Source organism: Hyla sarda, chromosome 11 (genome assembly GCF_029499605.1).
Source record: "Hyla sarda isolate aHylSar1 chromosome 11, aHylSar1.hap1, whole genome shotgun sequence".
In the NCBI taxonomy this organism is placed as follows: domain Eukaryota; kingdom Metazoa; phylum Chordata; class Amphibia; order Anura; family Hylidae; genus Hyla; species Hyla sarda.
The window spans coordinates 73,577,738-73,603,698 of record NC_079199.1 but is presented as its reverse complement, the minus strand read 5'-3'; the positions used below and the strand labels follow the sequence as shown (position 1 = coordinate 73,603,698).

Here is a 25,961-nt window from a genome sequence, read left to right as displayed (position 1 = left end):
ACTGCTCTGTATAGCTAATGAATGATATTTAGACAAATAGTAGATTGATTAAAGAGAAAGGGTGGGCTATGGGTTAGTTCCCAAGAGTGCCCCTTTTTCCTATGTTATTAAAAAAAAAAAAAAAAAATTGGAAATGTTTTAACTGTTAACTGTCATGCAACTCATTCCCCCAGGCAGTGTGGGCTGCTCTGAGCAGAATTTTTAGATCAGGTCATGGCAGTCTATATTCAGATAATAGTGGCTTAGTGCCTGAAGGCCCGCATCCTCTGATCAGTGGAGAGAGCTCTAATACTCCAAAGAGTACAGTGCAGGTTGGGTCAGAACTAATTCTAGGACCAAATACCCTTTTTATGCAACTGTGTGTGCAAGTCTTCAAAGACCTGAATGACTTAGCATGCTGGGACTGTTTGTAGCTCAACTATAGGAAAACCAATATCATGCATGACTTAGTGGATCTGTAATCTGTGGATATGACATCAGACTGTTGTCTTTGACATGGGCCAAAAACAGTATGGTTTTGACGTGGAACCTGTGTTTATTTCCCCCACAAAAACTGAGTGATTTCTCCTGCAAATAACTACATACATCTCACATTAATTTAAATAGGATCACGTGGAAAAAGAAATGATGTCACTTTTTTTCTGAGCAGCCCTGTTCTAAAGCTTCCATTGAAATCAAAGGGAGCTTCATGACATAACCCCGGCACGCAGACTGTGACTTAGGAAGAATTACAGCTGAGGGCTGTACACAGGCAAGATTTTTGTCCTTGAGCAAATACCTTAACCCCCTCAGCATCATATATTTTGGAAATTATTCCTAATATTTCACTTTGCTGCTATGTAAACAGCATGATCAGATTATACCTCATGGTGCTGCCATATAGGAGTCACGGCAAGGCACGGGGGTGCTTCTTTCTGTGCTGCTGCATTACTTTTACTTAGTAGCGTTGTTATTAGCGTAGTAATATCACTTAGTGATTACATAGTATTTGCTATGTATTCACAGTAATTTCAGTAGGATAAGATGCCTTCAGGAATAGCATGCAACAAGTCATTTTTATTGATAGAATTGTGATATTTTTATTTTGCACCTAAAATTTTTTTTTTTGGCTCCTCACTTTTTCAACCTAGTAGCCAAATATGTCCAGGTATAATCAATTTATGAATTTGTTTAAAGAAAAAAACTAAACAAAAACACAAGAAAGACATTTAATTGAATTGTGTGTCTTGGCATATTTTTTTTTAGTTTAGCAAAAATAAGAAAATTAAAGGGGTTCTACAGTGCTTAAACATCTTATCCCCTATCCAAAGGATAGGGGATAAGATGCCTAATCGCGGGAGTCCCGCCGCTGGGGACCCCCGGGATCATGCACGCGGCACCCCGTTTGTAATCAGTCCCCGGAGCGTGTTCGCTCCGGGACTGATTACGGGCGACTACAGGGCGGGCGGCGTGTGACGTCACTCTCCGCCCCGCAATGCAAGCCTACGGGAGGGGGCATGATAGCTATCACGCCCCCTCCCGTAGGCTTGCATTGAGGGGCGGAGCGGGACGTCACACGCCGCCCGCCCTGTAGTCGCCGGTAATCAGTCCCGGAACAAACACGCTCCGGGGACTGATTACAAACGGGGTGCCGCGTGCATGATCCCGGGGGTCCCCAGCGGCGGGACTCCCGCGATCAGGCATCTTATTCCCTATCCTTTGGATAGGGGATAAGATGTTTAAGCACCGGAGAACCCCTTTAAGAATTATCCATGCAGTTAAAGGGGTACTCCGGGGAACTAAACCTATAGCATAGCCTTTCCCTCTGACCAACCTATTTAATTGTCTAAATATCATTCATAAGCTATACAGAGCAGTTTCCCTCTTTCAGCTGTCACTTAGATGCAGGGAGTGAGAGAAATACGTGTAAACCTCTCACTGAGATTAGCCCCCACCCTCCTGCAAGACAAACACCACATTATTTCTGGATTCACAGCCACAGCTCCCCTCCCTGTGTGAGGAGCTTGCCGCCAAGAGAAGCCAAATGAAGATTCTCAGTCACAACTCAACACATAATTGAGAAGAGCCATTCAGAGCACAGCATGATTTATGGCTGGATGAAGGATAGTTTGAAAGAAAAGACTTGTAAACAGTAGGCATGCACACAGATAGTAAAAGCAATTAGCTGGCAGCCATTACACAGAGCTGCACTGACTTCTGGGAGTTGTAGTCTGGGCTTCAAGCAAAGAAAAACAATATTTAGGAGACAAGAGGGGGCCATAGAAGCTGGCAAAATTACATGGATAACTACAGGGAACCCAGAACAGGTATTGTGGTGGCTTGGGGGCATTTTTATTTTTATTAACTTCCCCAGAGCACCCCTTTAAAATAATCTATAATTTATAGGCCATTTCATCCAGCTCTACTGTTCATATATTATAGACATTTTGAGCAGTAGAGGTCCACATACAGTCATAAAAATTATTTGACATGGAAGATGCCTGTAGGAGTGTATAAAAGGTAAACTGACCTGAACTACCGTAAACCCAATATACTGTATTACAGTATAGTGTGGGTGAACAGCCTTAAAATAAGTGGTTACTTACCGGTACTTTGGCAATTTTGTCAAATTTCCAGAGTTATGTCCCTTTAATTTTCTATTGCTATTGTGCAGTTGAGCGCAACGGAGGCGGGAAGCTGGCTCGCCATACTCTCCCACCTCCTCAATATTCCCCACTCAGCCTACCCCTGTAATTAATATGCTAATGTTTTTACATTGTTAGGACATGAGAGCCTGCTGGCTCACCATAGATTTGGTAGTAAAATTAATTATGTAATACAATGTACAATTGGTGGGGCACAAAACAAGCCCTTATATGGGTGGAAAAGTGGAAAATGTTAAGAAATATGGCTATTAGCAGGCAAGGGGGAAAAATAAGGGTGCAAAAATGAAAAATCCCTGCATCCTTAAGAGGTTAAATGGGTATTTAACCCTTGTAGTAACATGAAAGACCTCAGCTTAAAAGGATGAAAATAGTGCACATAGTGTGAGTACATACCTCTTTCTGCATCCTGTAATATTCATCAATTGCATATTGGTACTTAGGTGTACTAACCCCCAGAACTGATGCTATTTTTTCTCCTAGGAAGTCGCACACTAAGAAACAGAAGAGAATACATGAAAACATTAGAGCAAAAACACACCCCAACTCTAACTCCCTCCTCAAGATTAAATAGTTTGTATTACAGGCAAAAAAAAAAAAAAAAAAAAAAAAAAAAACACACTATATGGTTCCATTTAATGCTGCACCAAAATGAAAATTTGGGGGGTGAAACTAAAAATTTAGGATGTGCTTGGCTGAAAACCAATACCGACTTGCTCTGCCCACAATTTTTTTTATTTAATTTAAATGTAGTACTAGAGTTGAGTCATCTGCCAAGCCATAGGCTGTGTCAGAGCATGCTGGGAGTCACAGTTAGTTACCAACTACAACTATTAGCATGCCCTGACACAGCCTATGGCTCTGCAGCTGACCCAAAACAACAATTTCCAGCATGTTGCACTATAACTATACTAAACTTTATAGAGTAACATGCTGGGAGTTGTAGTTTTGGTTTGATACTGCTCTTATAAATTCTATTATAAGACCTGTTCTGTTATTGCTGAACACCATACAAGACTGTTCAACAGAAACCTCTGTGGACCCCTACTGCTCAGACTTTTCGCAGTTCAAGGGGTATTCCAGGAATTTATTTTTATTTGATTATGCTACAGGGGCTGTAAAGTTAGTATAGTTCATAATATAGAGTATGTCACGAATCTTGGAATCAGAATGAAAAGTAAAAGCATTCCAGAGTTTTTAATGCTTTAAGTGACAGTGGTCAGATTTGCAAAAAAACTTAAGGTCCTTAAATGAGCACTGTCAGATACAAAATCTTTTGATATGTTGTAAAGCATTCAAAACCAATAGGTTTTGCAATTGCTTTCATTAGAAAATTCTCAGTATTTATACTGAAAAAGACAAACAAACAACTGCCCCCCTGCCTGCTTGGACACATACTAGTCCTGCTGTGTCCATGCTTAACCCATACAGGACCCAGGGCGTATGGATACGCATTCTGTACCTGGGTCTTAAGGACCCAGGGCATACCTGTACACCCGTGGGAAATTTCAGTCCCCGCCGCGTGCCGGGCGGGGACCGGACCGGGGTGCCTGCTGATATCGATCAGCAGGCACCCCGCGCAAATGCCCAGGGGGGTCATCAGACCCCCCATGTCGGCGATCGGCGCAAATCGCAAGTGAATTCACACTTGCTATTTGCGCCGATTCCGGGTCATACGGGTCTATGGTGATCCGGTGACCCGGAATATAAGGGGGATCGCGGTTGTCCTGAAGGGATAGGAGTGAGGTGGCAGGGGTGCCACCCCTCCTATCCCTGCTATTGGTCGTCAAAAGCGACGACCAATAGCAGATCGGGGGCGGCGGGGTTAACTTTCATTTTCCCCGTTCTCCCCACCCACAATAGGCCGGGCAGAACGAGGAACCGAAGGGGACTGGGCGCCGAAGATCCACTTACCCGTCAGTGGAGGCTGCGGGACACGATCGGCTGCGGTGATCGTCGCGGGCGGCATGTCGTGCGGCAGAAGAGGACGGCTCCCTGGATCCGACGGAAGCCGGTAAGTTGCCTAGCCACACCTGGAGGGCTACAGTCTGAAACCACTATACAGTGGTCTCTACACTGTAGCCCTCCAGATGTTGCAAAACTACAACTCCCAGCATGCCCAGACAGCTGTTTGGGCATGCTGGGATTTGCAGCTTTGCAACAGATGGAGGTCTACAGTTTAGAGACCACTGCACACTGATCTCTATACTGCCCTCTAGATCTTGCAAAACTACAACTCCTAGCATGCCCACACAGCAGTTTGCTGTCTGTGCATGCTGGGATTTGTAGTTTTGCAACATCTGGAGTAGGGATCAACCGATTATCGGTATGGCCGATATTATCGGGCGATAATCACGGTTTTGCCGCACCGCCCTGCCGCACCACACCCCACCGCGAACGGTCCGGCGGGTCGGTCGCAGTGCGGTGGGTCGGGGGGGGGGGGGTTTGGGGGGGGCGTTCGCGGTGCAGCGGTAGCGGTGATAGGTCTCAGGACCCCCGGACAGGCAGGGCGAGAGAAGCAGGTGGCGGCGGCGGCCTATGGCAACGCAAAAGCCACTGCAGTGCATTGATTTAAAGCTCCCGCTTTAAATCAATGATCTGCAGCGGTGTCGCGGGCGGATAAATAGCCGATAACTTATACCTATATTCCGGTAAAAGTTATCGGCTATCGGCCCGAACCTCCACCGATTATCGGTATCGGCCCTAAAAAAACGATATCGGTCGATCCCTAATCTGGAGGTCCACAGTTTGGAGATCACTGTGCACTGGTCTCTAACTGTAGATGTTGCAAAACTGCAAATCCCAGCATGCCCACACAGCTGTCTCGGCATGCTGGGAGTTGTAGATGCATACCTCCAGCAGTTGCATAATTACATTTCTCAGCATCAGTACATGCTGGGAGTTGTAGTTTTGCCACAGCTGGAGGCACACTGGTTGGAAAATACGGAGTTATGTAACAGATCCGAACTGAAGGTTTTCCAACCAGTGTGCCCCGTGTTGTTGCAAAACTACAACTCCCAGCATGCACGGTCTGTCAGTACATGCTTGGAGTTGTAGTTTTGAAACAGCTGGAGGTTTGCCCCCCCCCCCCCCCCCCATGTCAACGTACATGGTACATTCACACGGGCAGGTTTACAGTAAGTTTCCTGCTTCAAGTATGAGCTGCGGCAAATTTTTCGCCGCGGCGCGGGAAGCTCACTGTAAGCCTCTGTCAGTGCGAACAAACCCTAAAAAACACTACACTACACTACACTACACTACACTACCACATAATAAAGGGTAAAACACTACATATACACCCCCTTACACTGCCCCCCCTCCCCCCAATAAAAATTTAAAAAACTTCTTGTACGGCAGAGTTTCCAAAACGGAGCCTCCAGCTGTTGCAAAACAACAACTCCCAGCACTTCCGGACAGCCACTGACTGTCCAGGCATGCTAGTAGTTTAGCAACAGCTGGAGGCACCCTGTTTGGGGATCACTGGCGTAGAATACCCCTATGTCCACCCCTGTGCAATCCCCAATTCAGTCCTCAAATCACTTCAGAGCCCTGTCGTATTTCAAGGATTTAGGGCAGTTTAGGGCCACATATGGGGTATTTCTGTACTCGGGGGAAATTGCACTACAAATTTTGGGGGGCTTTTTCTCCTTATGAAAAGGAAAAGTTGGGGCTACACCAGCCTGTTAGTGTAAAAAAATAAAAAAATTTACACTGACATGCCTGTGTTGCCCCATACTTTTTATTTTCACAAGTGTTAAAAGGGAAAAAAAGACCCCCAAAATTTGTAACACAATTTCTCCTGAGTACGGAAATACCCCATATGTGGGAGTAAAATGCTCTGCGGGCGCACAAGGCGGCTCGGGAGTGAGAGGGCACTATGTACATTTGAAGACTAAATTGGTGATTTGCACAGGGGTGGCTGATTTTACAGCGGTTCTGCCATAAACGCAAAAAAAGAAATACCCACATTTTGGAAACTACACCCCTCACGGAATGTAACAAAGGGTATAGTGAGCCTTAACACCCCACAGGTGTTTAATGAAAGTTCTTCAAAGTTGGATGGAAAAATTAAAAAAATAAAATAAATTTCTTCAGTAAAATGCTGGTGTTACCCTAAATTTTTAATTTTCACAAGGAAAAATAGGGAAAAAAAGCCCCCCAAAATTTGTAACCCCATTTCTTCTGAATAAGAACATACCCCATATGTGGATGTAAAGTGCTCTGCTGGCGCACTACAATGCTCAGAAGAGAAGGAGCACCATTGGGATTTTGAAGAGAAAATGTGTCCGGAATTGAAGGCCACGTGTGTTTACAAAGCCCCCATAGAGTCAGAACAATGGACACCCCCACACGTGACCCCATTTTGGAAACTAAACCCCTCATGTAATGTAACAAGGGGTACACTGAGCATTTACGCCCCACAGGTGTCTGAAAAATTTTATTTTTTATTTGCACAGCTCACTGTTCCAAAGATCTGTCAAACGCCAGTGGGGTGTAAATACTCACTGCACCTATTATTAAAATTCTGTTAGGGGTGTAGTTTCCAAAATGGCGTCACATGTGGGGGGGTTCCACTGTTCTGGCACCACGGGGGGCTTTGTAAACGCACATGGCCCCCGACTTCTATTCCAACCAAATTCAGTCTCCAAAAGCTCAATGGCGCTCCTCCTCTTCTGAGCATTGTAGTGCGCCAGCAGAGTACTTGACGTCCACACATATAGTATTTCAATACTGTGAAGAAATGGGGTCACAAATTTTGGGGGTCATTTTCTCCTATTACCCCTTGTAAAAATGTAAAATTTGGGGGAAAAACAGAATTTTAGTGCAAAAATTTTTTTTTTCTCATTTAAACATCCGACTTTAACAAAAAGTTGTCAAACACCTGTGAGGTGTTAAGGCTCACTGTCCCCCTTGTTACGTTCCTTGTGGAGTGTAGTTTGCAAAATAGTATGCCATGTGGGATTTTTTTTTGCTGTTCTGGCAGCATAGGGGCTTCCTAAATGCAACATGCCCTCCAAAAACCATTTCAGCAAAATTTGCTTTTCAAAAGCCAAATGTGACTCCTCCTCTTCTGAGCATTGTAGTGCGCCAGCAGAGCACTTGACGTCCACACATGGGGTATTTCCATGCTCAGAAGAGATGGGGTTACAAATTTTTGTCCTATTATCCCTTGTAAAAATTTAAAATTTGGGGGAAAACTAGCATTTTAGTGGGAAAAAAATAATCATTTGCACATCCAACTTTAACAAAAAGTCGTGAAATACCTGTGGGGTGTTAAGGCTCACTGGACCCCTTGTTACGTGCCTTGAGGGGTGTAGTTTCCAAAATAGTATGCCATGTGTTTTTTTTGCTCTTCTGGCACCATTGGGGCTTCCTAAATGAGACATGCCCCACAAAAACCATTTCAGAAAAACTCCCCCTCCAAAATCCCACTGTCACTCCTTCCCTTCTGAGCCCTCTAGTGCACCCGCCGAACACTTGACATACACATATGAGGTATTTCCTTACTCGAGAGAAATTGGGTTACACATTTTAGGAAGATTTCTCTCCTTTTACCCCTTGTAAAAATTCAAAAACTGGGTCTACAAGAACATGCCAGTGTAAAAAAATTAAGATTTTGAATTTTCTCCTTCAATTTGCTGCTATTCCCGTGAAACACCTAAAGGGTTAACAAACCTTTTGAATGTCATTTTGAATACTTTGGGGGGTGCAGTTTTTATAATGGGGTATTTCTAATAAGAAGGCCCTTCAAATCCACTTCAAAACAGAACTGGTCCCTGAAAAATTTCAATTTAGAAAATGTTGTGAAAAATTGGAAAATTGCTGCTATATTTTAAAGCCCTCTGATGTCTTCCAAAAGTAAAAAAAATTTCAACTTTATGATGCAATCATAAAGTAGACATGTTGTAAATGTGAATATAATTTATTTGGAATATTCATTTTCTTTATAAGCAGAGAGATTCAAATTTTGGAATTTTTCACCAAGAAACGATGCAAGTATCGACAAAATTTTACCACTAACATAAAGTAGAATATGTCACGAAAAAACTATCTCGGAATCAAAATGAAAGGTAAAAGTATCCCAGAGTTTTTAATGCTTAAAGTGACAGTGGTCAAATGTGCAAAAAATGGCCGGGTCCTACACTGAAAATTGGCTGGGTCCTTAAGGGGTTAATCACATAGGTCATGGACCCATTTCCTTGATTGACAGCTGTGAGTGCAGGGCTCATAGCTGGAGGAAAAATCCTTACACTGTCAGCTTGTGTCCAGCTACTGTCTATGAGGACAAGCTGGGAATTGTAGTTTTGCTAATGCTAGGGGAGATGTGAGCAGACAGCATACTGAGGGAGGGGGCGGAGACCTGCACAGTGAGGCCACACCCCCTAACTTTGAGAGGAATTAAGACTAGGGAGCTAAATTAAAAGTGCACTATTCTAACTTTAAAACTTTCTGCTTGTACGGAAATTGGACATGCCGAACAAAGTATATATTGATTGACATATACAATGTCTACTTTATGTTGGCATCATAAAGTTGACATGTTTTTACTTTTTTGAAGACATTAAAAGGGCTTCATAGTATAGCAGCAATTTTCCAATTTTTCAAAACCTGAATTTTTCAGGGACCAGTTCAGTTTTGAAGTGAATTTGAGGGTCTTTATGTTAGAAATCCCCCATAATTGATGGCATTATAAAAACTGCACCCCTTAACCCCTTAAGGACTCAGGGTTTTTCCGTTTTTGCACTTTCTTTTTTTCCTCCTTACATTTTAAAAATCATAACCCTTTCAATTTTCCACCTAAAAATCCATATTATGGCTTATTTTTTGCGTCGCCAATTCTACTTTGCAGTGACATTAGTCATTTTACCCACAAATGCACGGTGAAACGGAAAAAAAAATCATTGTGCGACAAAATTTAAGAAAAAAAACGCCATTTTGTAACTTTTGGGGGCTTCCGTTTCTACGCAGTGCATATTTCGGTAAAAACTACACCTTATTATTCTGTAGGTCCATATGGTTAAAATGATACCCTACTTATATAGGTTTGATTTTGTCGTACTTCTGGAAAAAATCATAACTACATGCAGGAAAATTTATACATTTAAAAATGTCATCTTCTGACCCCTATAACTTTTTTATTTTTCCACGTACAGGGCGGTATGAGGACTCATTTTTTGCGCCGTGATCTGAAGTTTTTATCGGTATGATTTTTGTTTTGATCAGACTTTTTGATCACTTTTTATTCATTTTTTAATGGTATAAAAAGTGACCAAAAATGCGCTTTTTTTGACTTTGGAATTTTTTTGCGCGTACGCCATTGACCGTGCGGTTTAATTAATGATATATTTTTATAGTTTGGACATTTACGCACGCGGCGATACCACATATGTTTTTTTTTTTTTTGTTTTTTTTTTTACACTTATTTTTTTATGGGAAAAGGGGGGTGATTCAAACTTTTATTAGGGAAGGGGTTAAATGACCTTTATTAACACTTTTAACTTTTTTTTTTTTGCAGTGTTATAGGTCCATAGGGACCTATAACACTGCACACACTGATCTCTTGCACAGATCACTGGCGTGTATTAACACACCTGTGACCAGTGTTATCGGCGCTTGACTGCTCCTGCCTGGATCTCAGGCACGGAGCAGTCATTCGTCGATCGGACACCGAGGAGGCAGGTAAGGGCCCTCCCGGTGTCCTGTAAGCTGTTCGGGACGCCGCGATCTCACCGCGGCGGTCCCGAACAGCCCGACTGAGCCGGGTCACTTTCACTTTAGAAGCGGCGGTCAGCTTTCACCGCTGCTTCTAAAGGGTTAATACCGCACATCGCCGCGATCGGCGATGTGTGGTATTAGCCGCGGGTCCCTGACGTTGATGAGCGCCGGGACCGACGCGATATGATGCGGGATTGCGGCGCGATCCCGCTTCATATCGCGGGAGCCGGCGCAGGAAGTAAATTTACGTCCTGCGTCGTTAAGGGGTTAACCCCTTAAGGACGCAGGACGCAAATGTACGTCCTGGTGAGGTGGTACTTAACGCACCAGGACGTACATTTACGTCCTGTGCATATCCGCGGGCATCGGAGCGATGCCCGTGTCATGCGCGGCTGATCCCGGCTGCTGATCGCAGCCAGGGACCCGCCGGCAATGGCCGACGCCCGCGATCTCGCGGGCGTCCGCCATTAACCCCTCAGGTGCCGGGATCAATACAGATCCCGGTATCTGCGGCAGTTCGCGATTTAAATGAACGATCGGATCGCCCGCAGCGCTGCTGCGGGGATCCGATCATTCAGAACGCCGGTCGGAGGTCCCCTCTCCTTCCTCCGTCCGGCTCCCGGCGTCTCCTGCTCTGGTCTGTGATCGAGCAGACCAGAGCAGGAGATGACCGATGACACTGATCTGTTCTATGTCCTATACATAGAACAGATCAGTATTAGCAATCATGGTATTGCTATGAATAGTCCCCTATGGGGACTATTCAAGTGTAAAAAAAAAATGTAAAAAAATGTAAAAGTAAAAGTAAAAAAAAAGTGAAAAATCCCCTCCCGACATTGTTATTTCTGACCATGCCCCGGTGCTATTGAATATGTCACCTGTAATCCCCAAGGGACAGGATATCTTGTGGCGCTTCCCGCTGGCCATGGCTGCTGACTCTGATTTTAGGGCGCAGCTACTTGGATGGTGGATGGACTATAAGACCACGAACTCTGCTCATGAAGGTGATCCGAGACTATTCTGGGACACAGCGAAGGCTGTACTAAGGGGAAGGGTCATGGCGTATGTCTCACACAAAAAGCGTCAAGCAGCGGCGGCCTTTAAGGCAGCAACACAAACATTGAGGGATTCGTACACCATATTTCTGGAGGTTCCTAGTTCGGAGAACAAGGCCAAATGGGTAGACGCCAGGTCTGAGTTTTTGGATAAGCAGGAAAGGTTAGATGCTTTATTTAGGGACCAAAGGAATGCCACATTTTATAAATACGGGAATAAAGCAGGTAAACTACTGGCAAACTTGGCGAAGGGGTGGAGACCTATGACTGACATTAGATGCCTGCGTGATGCCGGGGGTATATCAACAACGCTGCCTAAAGAAATAAATACCATTTTGGGTGACTATTATCAAACTCTATATCAGGGAGATGATTTAAACAAGGAAAAGGGCCGTGCCTTTTTGCAGTCACTCGATTTACCTCGCTTATCTGAGGAAGATCTAGCTTACTTGAATGCTCCGGTTACTTTAGAAGACGTCACAGCGTCTATCGGTGGACTGCAGAGAGGTAAGGCACCAGGGCCGGATGGCTTTGGACCAGATTTTTATAAATTGTTGGGAGAGGAAGTGGCCCCTACCTTAACATTATTGTTTAACTCTATACTAAGTGACAAGTGTATGCTATCGTCTGGGGACATGACGTACATCAAGGTTATACCCAAGCCGGGTAAGCCCGCTGACTTAGCATCATCCTATCGGCCGATATCACTCATTAATCAGGATTGCAAACTGCTCTCTAAAATATTGGCTGATAGGCTGGCGAGATTCCTACCAAAACTGATTGGAGAGCACCAGGTGGGGTTCGTAAAGGGGAGGTCAGCTGTTACTAATATTAGGGCGGTTATTGCTGCCCAGGACATGGCAGCCAGGCGAGATCCTACCGGGACTCCCCCGGCCTTGCTGGCTATAGACGCTGAAAAAGCATTTGATAATATCAGCTGGCATTGGCTGGGGGATGTCTTGGACGGATTCGGAGTTAGAGGGACGTTTAGGGAGTACATTCAGACCATGTACAGTTCCCCGGTAGCGAAAGTATATACCCCGGGTTTTTTGTCAAAGCCTATTTGTCTGCAGAAGGGGACGCGACAGGGGTGCCCATTATCACCTCTTCTTTTCGACTTGGCCTTGGAACCTCTGGCGCGTCACCTGATCTCCTCCGCGGAGTTCGAGGGTATTAGGATGGGGCCTAAAGAACTTAAATTGACATGTTTTGCAGACGATATGCTGATCTTTCTTGAATCACCAGATCTCCACGTCCCGTCAGTTTTATCCATACTGCAAGATTTTGGCACTTTTTCCGGTTTTAGGATAAATCCCACCAAATGCCAGCTGCTATTCTTGGGGACGGGTAGAATACCACAGATGCCCATGCCGGTGGTGGAGGTCCCGACTTCGCACATGACGTACCTAGGTATACAGATAGGACGTACCACGACGGACCTGTACAATCTAAACTACAAACCCATTTTTGATAAGATTAAAAAAGACTTAGACAGATGGGCCTCTCTTCCATTGTCTGTTGTGGGTAGAGCGCACCTGGTCAAGATGATGTGCTTCGGTAAGCTCCTATACCCCCTACAGACAATACCATTGTTGCTCCGGCATGGGGATATCCGATCTCTTCAGTCACTCATAATCAAATTTTTGTGGAGGGGACGCAGGTCGCGTATTGCCTATAGTAAATTGCAGCTCAGTAAATCCCTGGGAGGCTTGAACATGCCATGTATCCGTACCTATAACTTAGCGGCCCTATATAGACATGCCAGAGACTGGATACTACATAGCTCCCATTTCTCTGACTTGTCGGTAGATGGACAATTAGCGGCCCCTTGGAACCTTAATGCTTTACTACATTCCAAATACTCTGAATTACCATTGTCAGTTAGACATAGTGCGCTGCTAAGGGACACAATCGCTGCCTGGAAAGCCATAAGGAAAATGTATAACTTACCCTTTGGGATTTCTCCGGTCATGTCTCTGTGGAATTCCCCAGCCTTCCTCCCTGGACATTCTAATAAACTGTTCGATAAATGGAAGGCTGAGGGAATCACCTCTATAAAAGACCTCTTACTGCCCCCAAGAGGGACTTTCATGTCATGGCCGGAGGTACGGGACAGATATCACTTGCCCACCTCACAGATACTACAGTATTACCAGGTCAGAACCTTCTGTAGATCTAGGGCTTTGAACTTTGATGAACTGCCGGGGGAGGTACAGTTTGCGGACTTGATAGGCCAGCGCTCTGAGTCGTTACCCTTATCCCATATATATAAAACAATGAGAGACCATGGTTCCAGAGGACTGGCAGACAGAGTGTTTGATCAGTGGGCCCCGACTATCTCCACAGATGACCTGACGTCTAAACTACTGCAGGGATTACGACATGTAAGGGATGCGATAGTGGGGGAGGACTGGAGGGAGATGCACTTTAAGTTACTACATAAAGCTATATACGCCTTTAACTTTTCCCGCTGGGAAGTCCCATCTCATTATCTAAAAGCGTGTCCAAAATGTCTACTGGAGGGAGCTGACCTCTGGCACTGCCTGTGGGTCTGCGATAGTCTTGATGGTTACTGGAAGGACATTCAGACCTTTGTATCTCAAATCTTTGACACCCATATACCACTAGACCCATTACACTTTATATTTCACTATATACCTCGGCCGACATCAGGTGGTACATCGACCACCCTGGCCTCCAAGGATGTGCATATTTTCTTATTAATTGGAGTGAAATGTTTATTGCGCCATTGGCTTGTAGACACAGTGCCTACACTTACTGAGGTGAGAGACACTCTGCTGCATCTTTTGGGAATGGAATCACGGGAGACGCTTAAAGACCCAGACAAACTTGCTAAGTCGTTTTTCCTTAAATGGAGAAGGGTCATTGAAAAGATTATGCCTGATGGGGACAGGAGACGTCTGATGCTCAAATATCGGATGACTGAATGGTATGCTCTGGAGTCCCTGAAGGGAACTCTTGGAGCTCTTGCTGTAGTAGAGGAATGATTACCTGCTTCTATGAAAATAAGAATTTATAGCTTCACAATGCTATGTTGTGTTCTTTGTTTTTGGATTGGGTATCTCTATATTTGGATTGAAAATTTACAGACCATGATGTGGCACGAGATACATTGTTTTATCCTGGTTGTGGTCCTTGTTTGCTTTATATGTACATCATAATCACATTTTAGGAATATGTAAGTCTCTTTTATTATGTTGCAGGAATCTGTACCGCACAGATGCCTTCTATGATCTTACTATGTGACTGCATGACATAAATGTATGTACATTTACTTTATAAAACAGTTCAATAAATTGTTATTAAAAAAAAAAAAAAATCCCCTCCCCCAATAAAAAAGTAAAACGTCCGTTTTTTCCTATTTTACCCCCAAAAAGCGTAAAAAAAAATTTTTATAGACATATTTGGTATCGCCGCGTGCGTAAATGTCCGAACTATTAAAATAAAATGTTAATGATCCCATACGGTGAACGGCGTGAACGAAAAAAAAAAAAAAAAAAAAGGCCAAAATTCCAACTTTTTTAATACATTTCATTAAAAAAAAAAAATTATAAAAAATGTATTAAAAGTTTTTTATATGCAAATGTGGTATCAAAAAAAAGTACAGATCATGGCGCAAAAAATGAGCCCCCATATCGCCACTTATACTGAAAAATAAAAAAGTTAGAGGTCATCAAAATAAAGGGATTATAAACGTACTAATTTGGTTAAAAAGTTTGCGATTTTTTTTAAGCGCAACAATAATATAAAAGTATATAATAATGGGTATCATTTTAATCGTATTGACGCTCAGAATAAAGAACACATGTCATTTTTACCATAAATTGTACGGCGTGAAAACAAAACCTTCCAAAATTAGCAAAATTGCGTTTTTCGTTTTAATTTCCCCACAAAAATAGTGTTTTTTGGTTGTGCCATACATTTTATGATATAATGAGTGATGTCATTACAAAGGTCAACTGGTCGCGTAAAAGACAAGCCCTCATACTAGTCTGTGGATGAAAATATAAAAGAGTTATGATTTTTAGAAGGTGAGGAGGAAAAAATGAAAATGTAAAAATTAAATTGTCTGAGTCCTTAAGGCCAAAATGGGCTGAGTCCTTAAGGGGTTAAAGTATTCAAAATAACATTGAGAAAGTTTGTTAACCCTGTTTCACAGGAATAGCAGCAAAGTGGAGGGAAAAACTGAAAATCTCAATTTTTTACACTAACACGTTATTGTAGTCCCATTTTTTTCATTTTTACAAGGGGTATTAGGATAAACTGCCCCCCAAAATTTGTAACCCAATTTCTCTCGAGTAAGGAGATACCTCATATGTGGATGTAAAGTGTTCTGCGGGCGCAGTAGAGGGCTCAGAAGGGAAGGAGCAACAATGTGTTTTTGGAGAGCGAATTTTGCTGAAATGGTTTTTGGGGGGCATGTCTCATTTAATAAATAAATAAAAATAAAAAAAACACTTGCCACACTATTTTGAAAACTACACCCCTCATGGAATGTAACAAGGGGTACAGTGAGCCTCAACACCCTACAGGTGATTGACAAACTTTCGTTAAAGTGGGACGTGAAAATGAAAAATGTGATTTTTTATTTCACTAAAATGCAGGTGTTAGCTCACATTTTTCATTTTCACAAGGGGTAATAGGAGAAAAAGCCCACCACAATTTGCAACACCATTTCTTTTGAGTATGGGAATATCCCATATGTGGATGTAATAAGCTCTGCGGGCGTACTACAGGGCTCAGAGGAGAAGAGACGCCACTGGGCTTTTGGAGACAGAATTTGGTTGGAATGGAAGTCAGGGGCCATGTGCGTTTACAAAGCCTCCATGCAGCCAGAACAGTGGAAACCCCCCATTTCAGAACCTACACCCCTAAAGGAATGTAATAAGGGGTGCAGTGAGCATTTACAGCCCACTGCCGTTTGACAGATATTTGAAACAGTGGGCTGTGCAAATGAAAAATAAAATTTTTCATTTTCACGGACCACTGTTAAAAAAAATCTGTCAGACACCTGTGGGGTGTAAATGCTTACTGCACCCATTATTACATTCCTTTAGGGTACTCAAACTTGAAGCGCAAAACTACAACTCTCAGCATGCACTAACAGTTTTGGTACCCTGATGGGGAAACGCCATTCGGTAACAGAACCGTCCAAGATGCTCCGACCCCTGTATCGCCCGTCATTACACACAGTGCGAGTCTGCTCTGTGCAATAATGACAGAGGGGTGCCGCAGCAGAGATCGCGGGGGTTCCCAGCGGTGGGACCCCCGCGATCAGACATCTTATCCCCTATCCTTTAAAGGGGCACTCAGCTGAAAAAATAATTTTTTTACTTTTTAAATCAACTGTTGCCAGAAAGTTACGCAGATTTGTAAATTACTTCTATTTAAAATCTTAATTCTGCCAGTACAGTACTTATGAGGCTTCTGTATAAGACAGTAAGTTCTTTTCTTTTTGAATTTCCTTTCTGTCTGACCACAATGCTCTCTGCTGACACCTCTGTCAAATCCCCATAGCAAACATAACCTGTGGACAGTTCCTGACATGGACAGAGGTGTCAGAAGAGAGCATTGTGGTCAGACAGAAAATAAATTCAAAAAGAAAAGAACTTCCTATGGAGCAAACAGCAGCTGATAAGTATGAAGTAAATAAATTGGTTAACTTTCTGGCACCAGTTAATTTAAAAAAAAAAAAAATTTCCACCAGAGTACCCCTTTAACCCCTTAAGGACTGAGCCCTTTTTTGCAATTCTGACCACTGTCACTTTATGCATTAAGAACTCTGGGATGTTTTTACCAATTATTCTGATTCAGAGTGTTTTTTTCGTGACCTATTCTACTTTAACACAGTGGTAAGTTTTCGTCGTTACTTGCATCGTTTCTTGGTGGAAAATCCCAAATTTCATGAAAATGTTGAACATTTTGCATTTTTTCTAACTTTGAAACTCTCTGCTTGTAAGGAAAATGGACATTCCAAATAAATTATATATTGATTCACATATACAATATGTCTACTTTATATTTGCATCATAAAAGTTGACATGTTTTCACTTTTGGAAGACACCAGAGGGCTTCAAAGTTCAGCAGCAATTTTCCAATTTTTCACAAAATTTTAAAAATCTGAATTTTCCAGGGACCAGTTCAGTTTTGAAGTGGATTTGAGGGGTCTTCATATTAGAAATACCCCATAAATTAACCCATTATAATAACTGCACCATCCCCCCCCCCCGTCCAAGTATTCAAAATGACATTCAGAAAGTGTGTTAACCCTTTAGCTGTTTCACAGGAATAACAGCAAGGTAAAGGAGAAAATTCAAAATCTTCATTTTTTAAACTTGCATGTTGTTGTAGACCCAGTTCAAATTTTACAAGGGGTAAAAGGAAAAAAAAAGCCCCCCAAAATTTGTAACCCAATTTCTCTCGAGTAAGGAAATTCCTCATATGTGGATGTCAAGTGCTCTGTGGGTGCACTAGAGGCCTCAGAATGGAAGGAGCGACAATGGGATTTTGGAGAGTGAGTTTTTCTGAAATGGCTTTTTGGGGGCATGTCCCATTTAAGAAGCCCCTATGGTGCCAGAACAGCAAAAAAAAAAAAAAAAAACACACACATGGCATACTATTTTGGAAACTACACCCCTCAAGGAACGTAACAAGGGGTACAGTGAGCCTTAACACCCCACAGGTGCCGCTAAAGTTGGACGTGAAAGTGAATAATTAGATTTTCTTTCACTAAAATGCTGGTTTTACCCCAAATTTTTCATTTTCACAAGAGGTAATTGGAGAAAAAGCCTCCCAAAATTTGTAGCCCCATTTCTTCTGAGTATGGAAATAGCCCATATATGGATGTAAAGTGCTCTGCGGGCAAACTACAATGCTCAGAAGAGAAGGAGAGCCATTGAGCTTTTGGTTAGAGAATTAGGTTGGAATAGAAGTCGGGGGCCATGTGCGTTTACAAAGCCCCCCGTGGTGCCAGAACAGTGTACCCCCCCACATGTGACCCTATTTTGGAAACTACACCCCTCACAGAATTTAATAAGGGGTGCAGTGAACATTTACACCCAACTGGCATTTGACAGACCTTTGGAACAGTGGGCTGTGCAAATAAAATAAAAAAAATTTCATTTTCACAGACCACTGTTCCATAAATCTGTCAGACACCTGTGGGGTGTAAATGCTCATTGTATCCCTTATTACAATACGTGAGGGGTGTAGTTTCCAAAATGGGGTCACATGTGTGGGGCGGGGGTCCACTGTTCTGGCACTATGGGGGCTTTGTAAACACACATGGCGTTCAATTTCGGACACATTCTCTCTCCAGAAGCACAATGGCGCTCCTTCTCTTCTGAGCATTGTAGTTTGCCCGCAAGCATTTTACATCCACATATGGGGTATGTTCTTACTCAGAGGAAATGGGGATACACATTTTGGGGGGCTTTTTTTCCTATTCTCCTTTGTGAAAATGAAAAATGTAGGGTATCACCAGCATTTTAGTGAAAACATTTTTTTTTCTTCATTTTCACATGCATCTTTAACCGAAATGTGTCAAACACCTGTGGGGTGTTAAGGCTCACTATACCCCTTGTTACATTCCGTGAGGGGTGTAGTTTCCAAAATGGGGTCACATCTGGGTATTTATTGTTTTGCATTTATGTCAGAACCGCTGTAAAATCAGCCACCCCTGTGCAAATCACCAATTGAGACCTCAAATGTACACAGCACTTCGGAGCCTTGTTGTGCGCCCGCAGAGCACTTTACGCCCACATATGGGGTAGTTCTGTACTCAGGAGAAATTGCGTTACAAATTTTCGGGGTCTTTTTTTTCCTTTTACCGCTTGTGAAAATTAAAAAGTATGGGGCAACACCAGCATGTTATAAAGTGTAAAAATTATTTTTATTTTCACACTAACATGCTGGTGTAAACCCCACTAAAGGAAAAAGAAAGGAAAAGACGCTCCCCAAAATTTGTAGTGCAATTTCTCCCGAGTACGGAGATACCCCATATGTGGCCCTAAACTGTTTCCTTGAAATACGTCAGGGCTCCGAAGGGAGAGAGCACCATGCGCATTTGAGGACTAAATTGGGGATTTGAATCCGCCACAAAAATACCCTATGGCAGTGTTTCCCAAACAGGGTGTCTCCAGCTGTTGCAAAACTCCCGGCATGCCTTGACAGTCAGTGGCTGTCCGGCAATACTTTGAGTTGTTGTTTCTCAAAAGCTGGTGGCTCCGTTTTGGAAACACTGCCGTACAATACGCTTATTTTTTAATTTTTATTGGGGGGGGGGGGACTGTGTAGGTGTATGTGTATATGTAGTGTTTTACCCTTTATTATGTGTAAGTGTAGTGTAGTGCAGTGTTTTTAGGATACATTCACACGGGCGGAGGTTTACAACGAGTTTCTCACTGGGAGTTTGAGCTGCGGCGGAAAATTTGCCGCATCTCAAACTTGCAGCATGCACTGACAGACCATACATGCTGGGAGTTTTAGTTGTGCAACAGCTGGAGGCACATTGGTTGCGAAACACAGAGTTTGTTACCTAACTCTGGTTGTGAAACACTGAGTTAAGTAACAAACTCTGTGTTTCGCAACCAATGTGCCTCCAGCTGTTGCAAAACTAGAACTCCCAGCATGTACAGTCTCTCAGTGCATGCTGGGATTTGTATTTTTGCAACAGCTGGAGGCACGCTGGTAGCAAAACACTGAGTAAGGTAACAAACTCTGTTTCACAACCAATGTGTCTCCAGCTGTTGCAAAACTGCAACAATCAGCATGCATTGACAGTCAAAGGGATATATATGTCCAGAAAGAAACAGTGGCACTCCGTTGATTTAGTGTAAAGTGATGTCTTTTATTTCTCTCCACCGTGTGCTACGTTTCAACAGCCTCTCGCTGTCTTTGTCAAGCAAATATATATCTTTTTTCTGTAGGTTCATACAGTTACAAGGATACCCAATTTAGTATAACTACATGCACCAAAATTAGTATGTTTAAAATTGTCATCTTCTGACTCCCATAACTTTTTTATTTTTCCGCATACAGGCTACATGAGGGCTCATTTTTTGCGCCTGTAGTTTTCATCGGTACGTTTTTAGTGACTTTTTGATCTCTCTTTTTTTTTTTGGTATATGAAGTGATCAGAAATGCAGTTTTGGACTTTGGTGTTTTTTTTTACGAGTTCGCCATTGACTGTGCGGTTTAACCTCCTGAGCGATATTCCCGAGCGTGACTCGGGGTTAATTTTCCCAGCCAGGATCGGTAACCCCGAGTCACGCTCGGGGTAGAATTGCAGAGTTCCCGGCCGGGCTGCACGATATATCGCAAAAGCAATGCGATATAGCGATGTGGCCCCCCGGGAAAACTTGCGATTATCTGCTCTGGTCGGCTCCCGTTGCGGGGGCCGGCCAGAGCAGGTAAAGAAAAATACTAAAAGTCAGTGTTTCCCTACCAGGGGGCCTCCAGCTGTTCCAAAACTACAACTCTCAGCATGCCCGAACAGCCAAAGGCTGTTGTCCGGGCATGCTGGGAGTAGTAGTTTCACAACAGCTGGAGGCCCCCTGTTAGAAAAACACTGAGCTAAGTGTAAAGGGAAGAAGTAGTAAAATAAAAAAAACTTTTGCTCACCTAGTCCCGGTCCCTGCAGATGTCGTTCCCCTCCGTGCAGCCCGGGGTGTCCTCTCTTCACTATTCATCTTCTAGGACCTTTCACTTTTCAGCCAATCACAGGCCGCAGTGGTGTAAAGCCTGTGATTGGCTGAAGGGGAAAGGGCTTGTTCTGCAGCAAATACACTAGGTTTGAAATCTGCCCGGCATACCTAGTGTATTTGCTGCAGGACAAGAAGGTGACAAGGGGGGGGGGGATGAATGTGACTGGGGGGAATGTGACAGGGGGGGAATGTGACAAGGGGGGAATGTGAGTGAGGTGGAATGTGACTGGGGGGGGAATGTGACTGGGGGGGGAATGTGACTGGGGGGGGAATGTGACTGGGGGGGGGAATGTGACTGGGGGGGGGAATGTGACTGGGGGGGGGAATGTGACTGGGGGGGAATGTGACTGGGGGGGAATGTGACTGGGGGGGGAATGTGACTGGGGGGGGAATGTGACTGGGGGGGAATGTGACAAGGGGGGAATGTGAGTGAGGTGGAATGTGAGTGGGGGGGAATGTGACTGGGGGGGAATGTGACTGGGGGGGAATGTGACTGGGGGGGAATGTGACTGGGGGGGAATGTGACTGGGGGGGAATGTGACTGGGGGGGAATGTGACTGGGGGGGAATGTGACTGGGGGGGAATGTGACTGGGGCGGGAATGTGACTGGGGCGGAATGTGACTGGGGGGGGAATGTGACTGGGGGGAGGGGAATGTGACATGAAGGGGGGGAGGGGAATCTGACATGAAGGGGGGATGTGACAGGGGGGGGGAATGTGACATGAAGGGGGGATGTGACAGGGGGGGAGGGGAATGTGACATGAAGGGGGGATGTGACAAGGGGGGGGATGTGACAGGGGGAGGGGAATGTAACATGAAGGGGGAGAATGTGACAAGGGGGGGAATGTGACAAGGGGGGGGAAGAATGTGACAAGGAGGGGGGAGAATGTGACAAGGAGGGGGGGAGAATGTGACGGGGGATGTGACAAGGGAGAGGGGAATGTGACGGGGGAGATGTGAAATGGGTGGAGGGATATGTGAAATTGAGTTAAAAAAAATTGTACCGCTTTTGGTACACATTTCCAGACAGAATCATACCGCCAGGGAGGTTAACTAACCTTAAAATTGTAATAGTTCTGACAATTACGCACGCAGTGTATTTAAATTTATTTTATTTAAAAATGGGAGAAGTGGGGTGATTCAAACCTTTATTAGGTACGGGGTTAATTCATTTTTATTAATATATTTTCTTTTTTCCTTAAATCCACTCTTTTTTTCCCAGTCCCCATAGGGGGCTATAACATGCAATCTGTAGACTGTATACACAGTTAGTATAGTTAGCCTATAATAGCATAGTATAGCATTGATCAGTGTTATTGGTGCTCTTCTGCAATTTTGCCCGATTAGCTACCCTGAACTAAACGTTACCATTAACCCCGCACTTTAGAAGCCACAATCAACTTTGCAGCGTCTAAAGGGTTAATGCTGGGCATCGGCATAGCTCCGCTTGTGAGCACACTTTAAACCCCAGGAACGGGACCAGGGCGTACAGGCACGCCCTCGGTCCTTAACCCCTTAAGGACCAGGGGTTTTTCCATTTTTGCACTTTCATTTTTACCCCCTTACCTTTAAACAATCATAACTGTTTAAATTTTGCACCTAAAAATCCATATAAGGGCTTATTTTTTGCGCCACCAATTCTGCTTTGCTGTGCATTAGTCATTTTACCCAAAAATCTACAATGAAACGGAAAAAAAAATAATTTTGTGACAAAATTGAAGAAAAAACACAATTTTAACTTTTTGGGGCTTCCGTTTCTACGCAGTGCATTTTTCGGTAAAAATTACACCTTATCTTTATTCTGTAGGTACATATGATTAAAATGATACCCTACTTATATAGGTTTGATTTTGTCGTACTTCTGGAAAAAATCATAACTACATGCAGGAAAATTTATACATTTAAAAGTGGTCATCTTCTGACCCCTATAACTTTTTAATTTTTCCACGTATGGGGCGGTATGAGGGCTCTTTTTTTGCGCCGTGATCTGAAGTTTTTAGCAGTACCATTGTTGTATTGATCTGACTTTTTAATCACATTTTATTCATTTTTTCATGATATAAAAAGTTACGAAAAATACACTATTTTGGACTTTGGAATTTTTGTGTGCGTACACCATTGACCGTGCGGTTTAATTGACAATATATTTTTAGAATTTGGACATTTCCGCACGCGGCGATACCACATAAGTTTATTTAAATTTTTACTTACACTTTTTTTTTTGTTATGGGAAAAGGGTGGTGATTCAAACTTTTATTAGGGAAGGGGTTAAATGATCTTTATTCACTTTTTTTTTCCATTTTATAACTCCCATAGGGGGCTATAACACTGCACACACACTGATCTTTTACATCGATCAATGGTTTCTCATAGGAAACCATTGATCAATGATTCTGCCGCTTGACTTTCGGCATCAGTCATTCGGCAATCGGACAACAGGAGGCAAGGTAAGGGACCCTCCTGCTGTCCTACAGCGGTTCGGGATGCTGCGATTTCACTGCGGCGATACCGAACAGCCCGCTGAGCTTGCTGAAGATAGTTTAGTTTCACTTTAGACGCGCGATCAACTTTGAACGCCGCGTCGAAAGGGTTAATAGTTGCTAGGTGCCGGGCCCGACCCGCTATGACACGGGGCCACGCTGTGGCATTATAGAACGGGAGCGGACTCAGGACGTACCGGTATGTCCTTGGTCCTTAAGGGGTTAAGCACCAGGTTGCAAGGGCATGCCCTTTGTCCTGAAGGGGTTAATTCAGCTTGGATCTGCCTCAAACAAATTGTGTACCATGGTTTTTGCATGGTGAAGTAAAGGAAATTCAGTGAGGAAATTCTGTAGTGTGAACCCAGCCTACTTCGCCATGCAAAAACCAAGGTACACAAGTAATTCATAGCAGATTCAAGATTTTCTCCTGCTCTTGACAGTTCCAAAAATGGACAGCAGAGTTCAGCAGAGAGCACTGTGGTCGTGACATCAGAGAAATCCAAAAAGAAAAGCATTTCTTCTGTAGTATATAGCCCCTAAAAAGTACTGGAAGGATTAAGATTTTTTACTAGAAGCAATTTACAAATCTAAAATACTAAAGTTAGGTGCAGCTCACAACAGAAGGACCGAGGTAATTAAAGCTATAGCCGGACCCCACCGGCAACAAATTAAAAATGTATTCAAAATAATAGCTTATACCTCTAGCACCTCACCAACCTTGGTGAATAATGATAAAGGTGGAAATAAATTTACATATATCAGCGTTCCTCATAAAATTATTTTTAATTAAATGGAAATAGAATAAGGATAAAAAATTGAATTAACACATTTGACTGGCACTACCATATGATAATCCCACTGGGCCCTGTGGAATATCCAACTAATACAAATGGATGTAAGAAAAATGTCCAATTTACTAGTGCTCCGGTATAAATGAAAAAAAAAGTCTGTTTTGATCCGCAAACAAAAATTGAAGTCCTGTTTTGTGGCAGAGTAAGTATGCTTATAACATAAAGTCAATCTCCAGAAAAAAAGATACAAATGATATTAAAAGTATCTCTCACCACTGCTTCTGGCGGCTTGATAGTCCTTTACTGTGGGTTACAGTCCTGAACTTCTCTCGTGCCCCGATGGTAGGGGGGCACTGCAGTCTCCCGTCTCCCTTGCAGCCCCGATGGCAGGGGGGGGGCGCAGTATGATGTTAAGTGCCGCAGGCTTCGATGGCAGGGGAGCGTGATGTGATGTTCTATACTGCAGATTGCACTCACTCACCGGCTGTCTGTTGATGGTATTATTCTGACACTCCGGCAAGAGTGTCAGTCAGCACGAGAGCGGCAGTAAGTCCGGCGGCAATGGTGCGCTCGGGAGCGGCGGGTGATCCAGGGATGGCGTCCCACGTGGAGACCTGAACTGTAGGCAGTGTAGGCTGTGGGAGATGGTTAAAGGTAGGATTGCCGCCAGGCAGGGCGGAATACGGCTGGGTTAACACCTCTGTTACCGGAACCTGTGAGTTTGCAGGCAGACACTAGTAAAGACTGTGTGAATAGTGCCAGACACCTAAACGCGTTTCGGGGTGCTGGGAATCGTAGTCCTCCGACCCCTTCCTCAGTAGAAATGTGTAAACAATTTTTGTTTGCGGATCAAAATGGACTTTTTTTCATTTATACCAGAGCACTAGTAAATTGGACATTTTTCTTACATCCATTTGCATTAGTTGGATATCCCACGGGGCCCAGTGGGATTATCATATAGTAGTGCCAGTCAAACGTGTTAATTCAATATTTTATCCTTATTCTATTTCTATTTAATTAAAAAGAATTTTATGAGTAACGCAGATCTCAATTTATTTCCACCTTTATCATTATGCACCAAGGTTGGTGAGGTCCTAGAGGTATAAGCTATTATTTGGAATATAATTTACAAATCTGTTTAACTTTCTGGTACCAGTTGTTTAAAAAAAATTTTTTTAAAGTTTTACACGGGAGTACCCCTTTAAACCCTTGCCTATTAAAAGTTTGAATTACCCCCCCTTTTCCCATTTTTTAAAAATAAAATAATGCAATAAAAAATTGAAATAATCATATGTGGTACCGCCGTGTGTGTAAATGTCCGAACTATTAAAATATAAGGTTAGCTAAACCACACGGTCGATGGCGTACACATAAAAAAGTCAAAAATTCTGCATTTTTGGTCACATCATATACCATAAAAAGCGATCAAAAAGTCCCATGAAAACAAAAATAAAAACTACAGACACGGCGTAAAAAATAAGCCATCATATAGCCCTGTATGCGGGAAAAATAAAGAAGAGGAAAATTTTGAAACATACTAATTTTGGTGCAT

The 25,961-nt window shown here is 43.3% G+C and overlaps 1 protein-coding gene across 2 annotated transcripts in view; it reads right to left on the bottom strand.

Annotated features, from left to right (window-relative positions):
* Positions 1-25,961, bottom strand: part of FAM177A1 (family with sequence similarity 177 member A1) — a 71,138-nt gene that overhangs the window by 7,493 nt on the left and 37,684 nt on the right. For both annotated transcript variants that reach the window (XM_056545309.1, XM_056545310.1), the window contains exon 4: positions 3,039-3,136. In XM_056545309.1, coding sequence (XP_056401284.1) covers positions 3,039-3,136 — 98 coding nt within the window. The remainder of the gene's footprint in view (positions 1-3,038; positions 3,137-25,961) is intronic.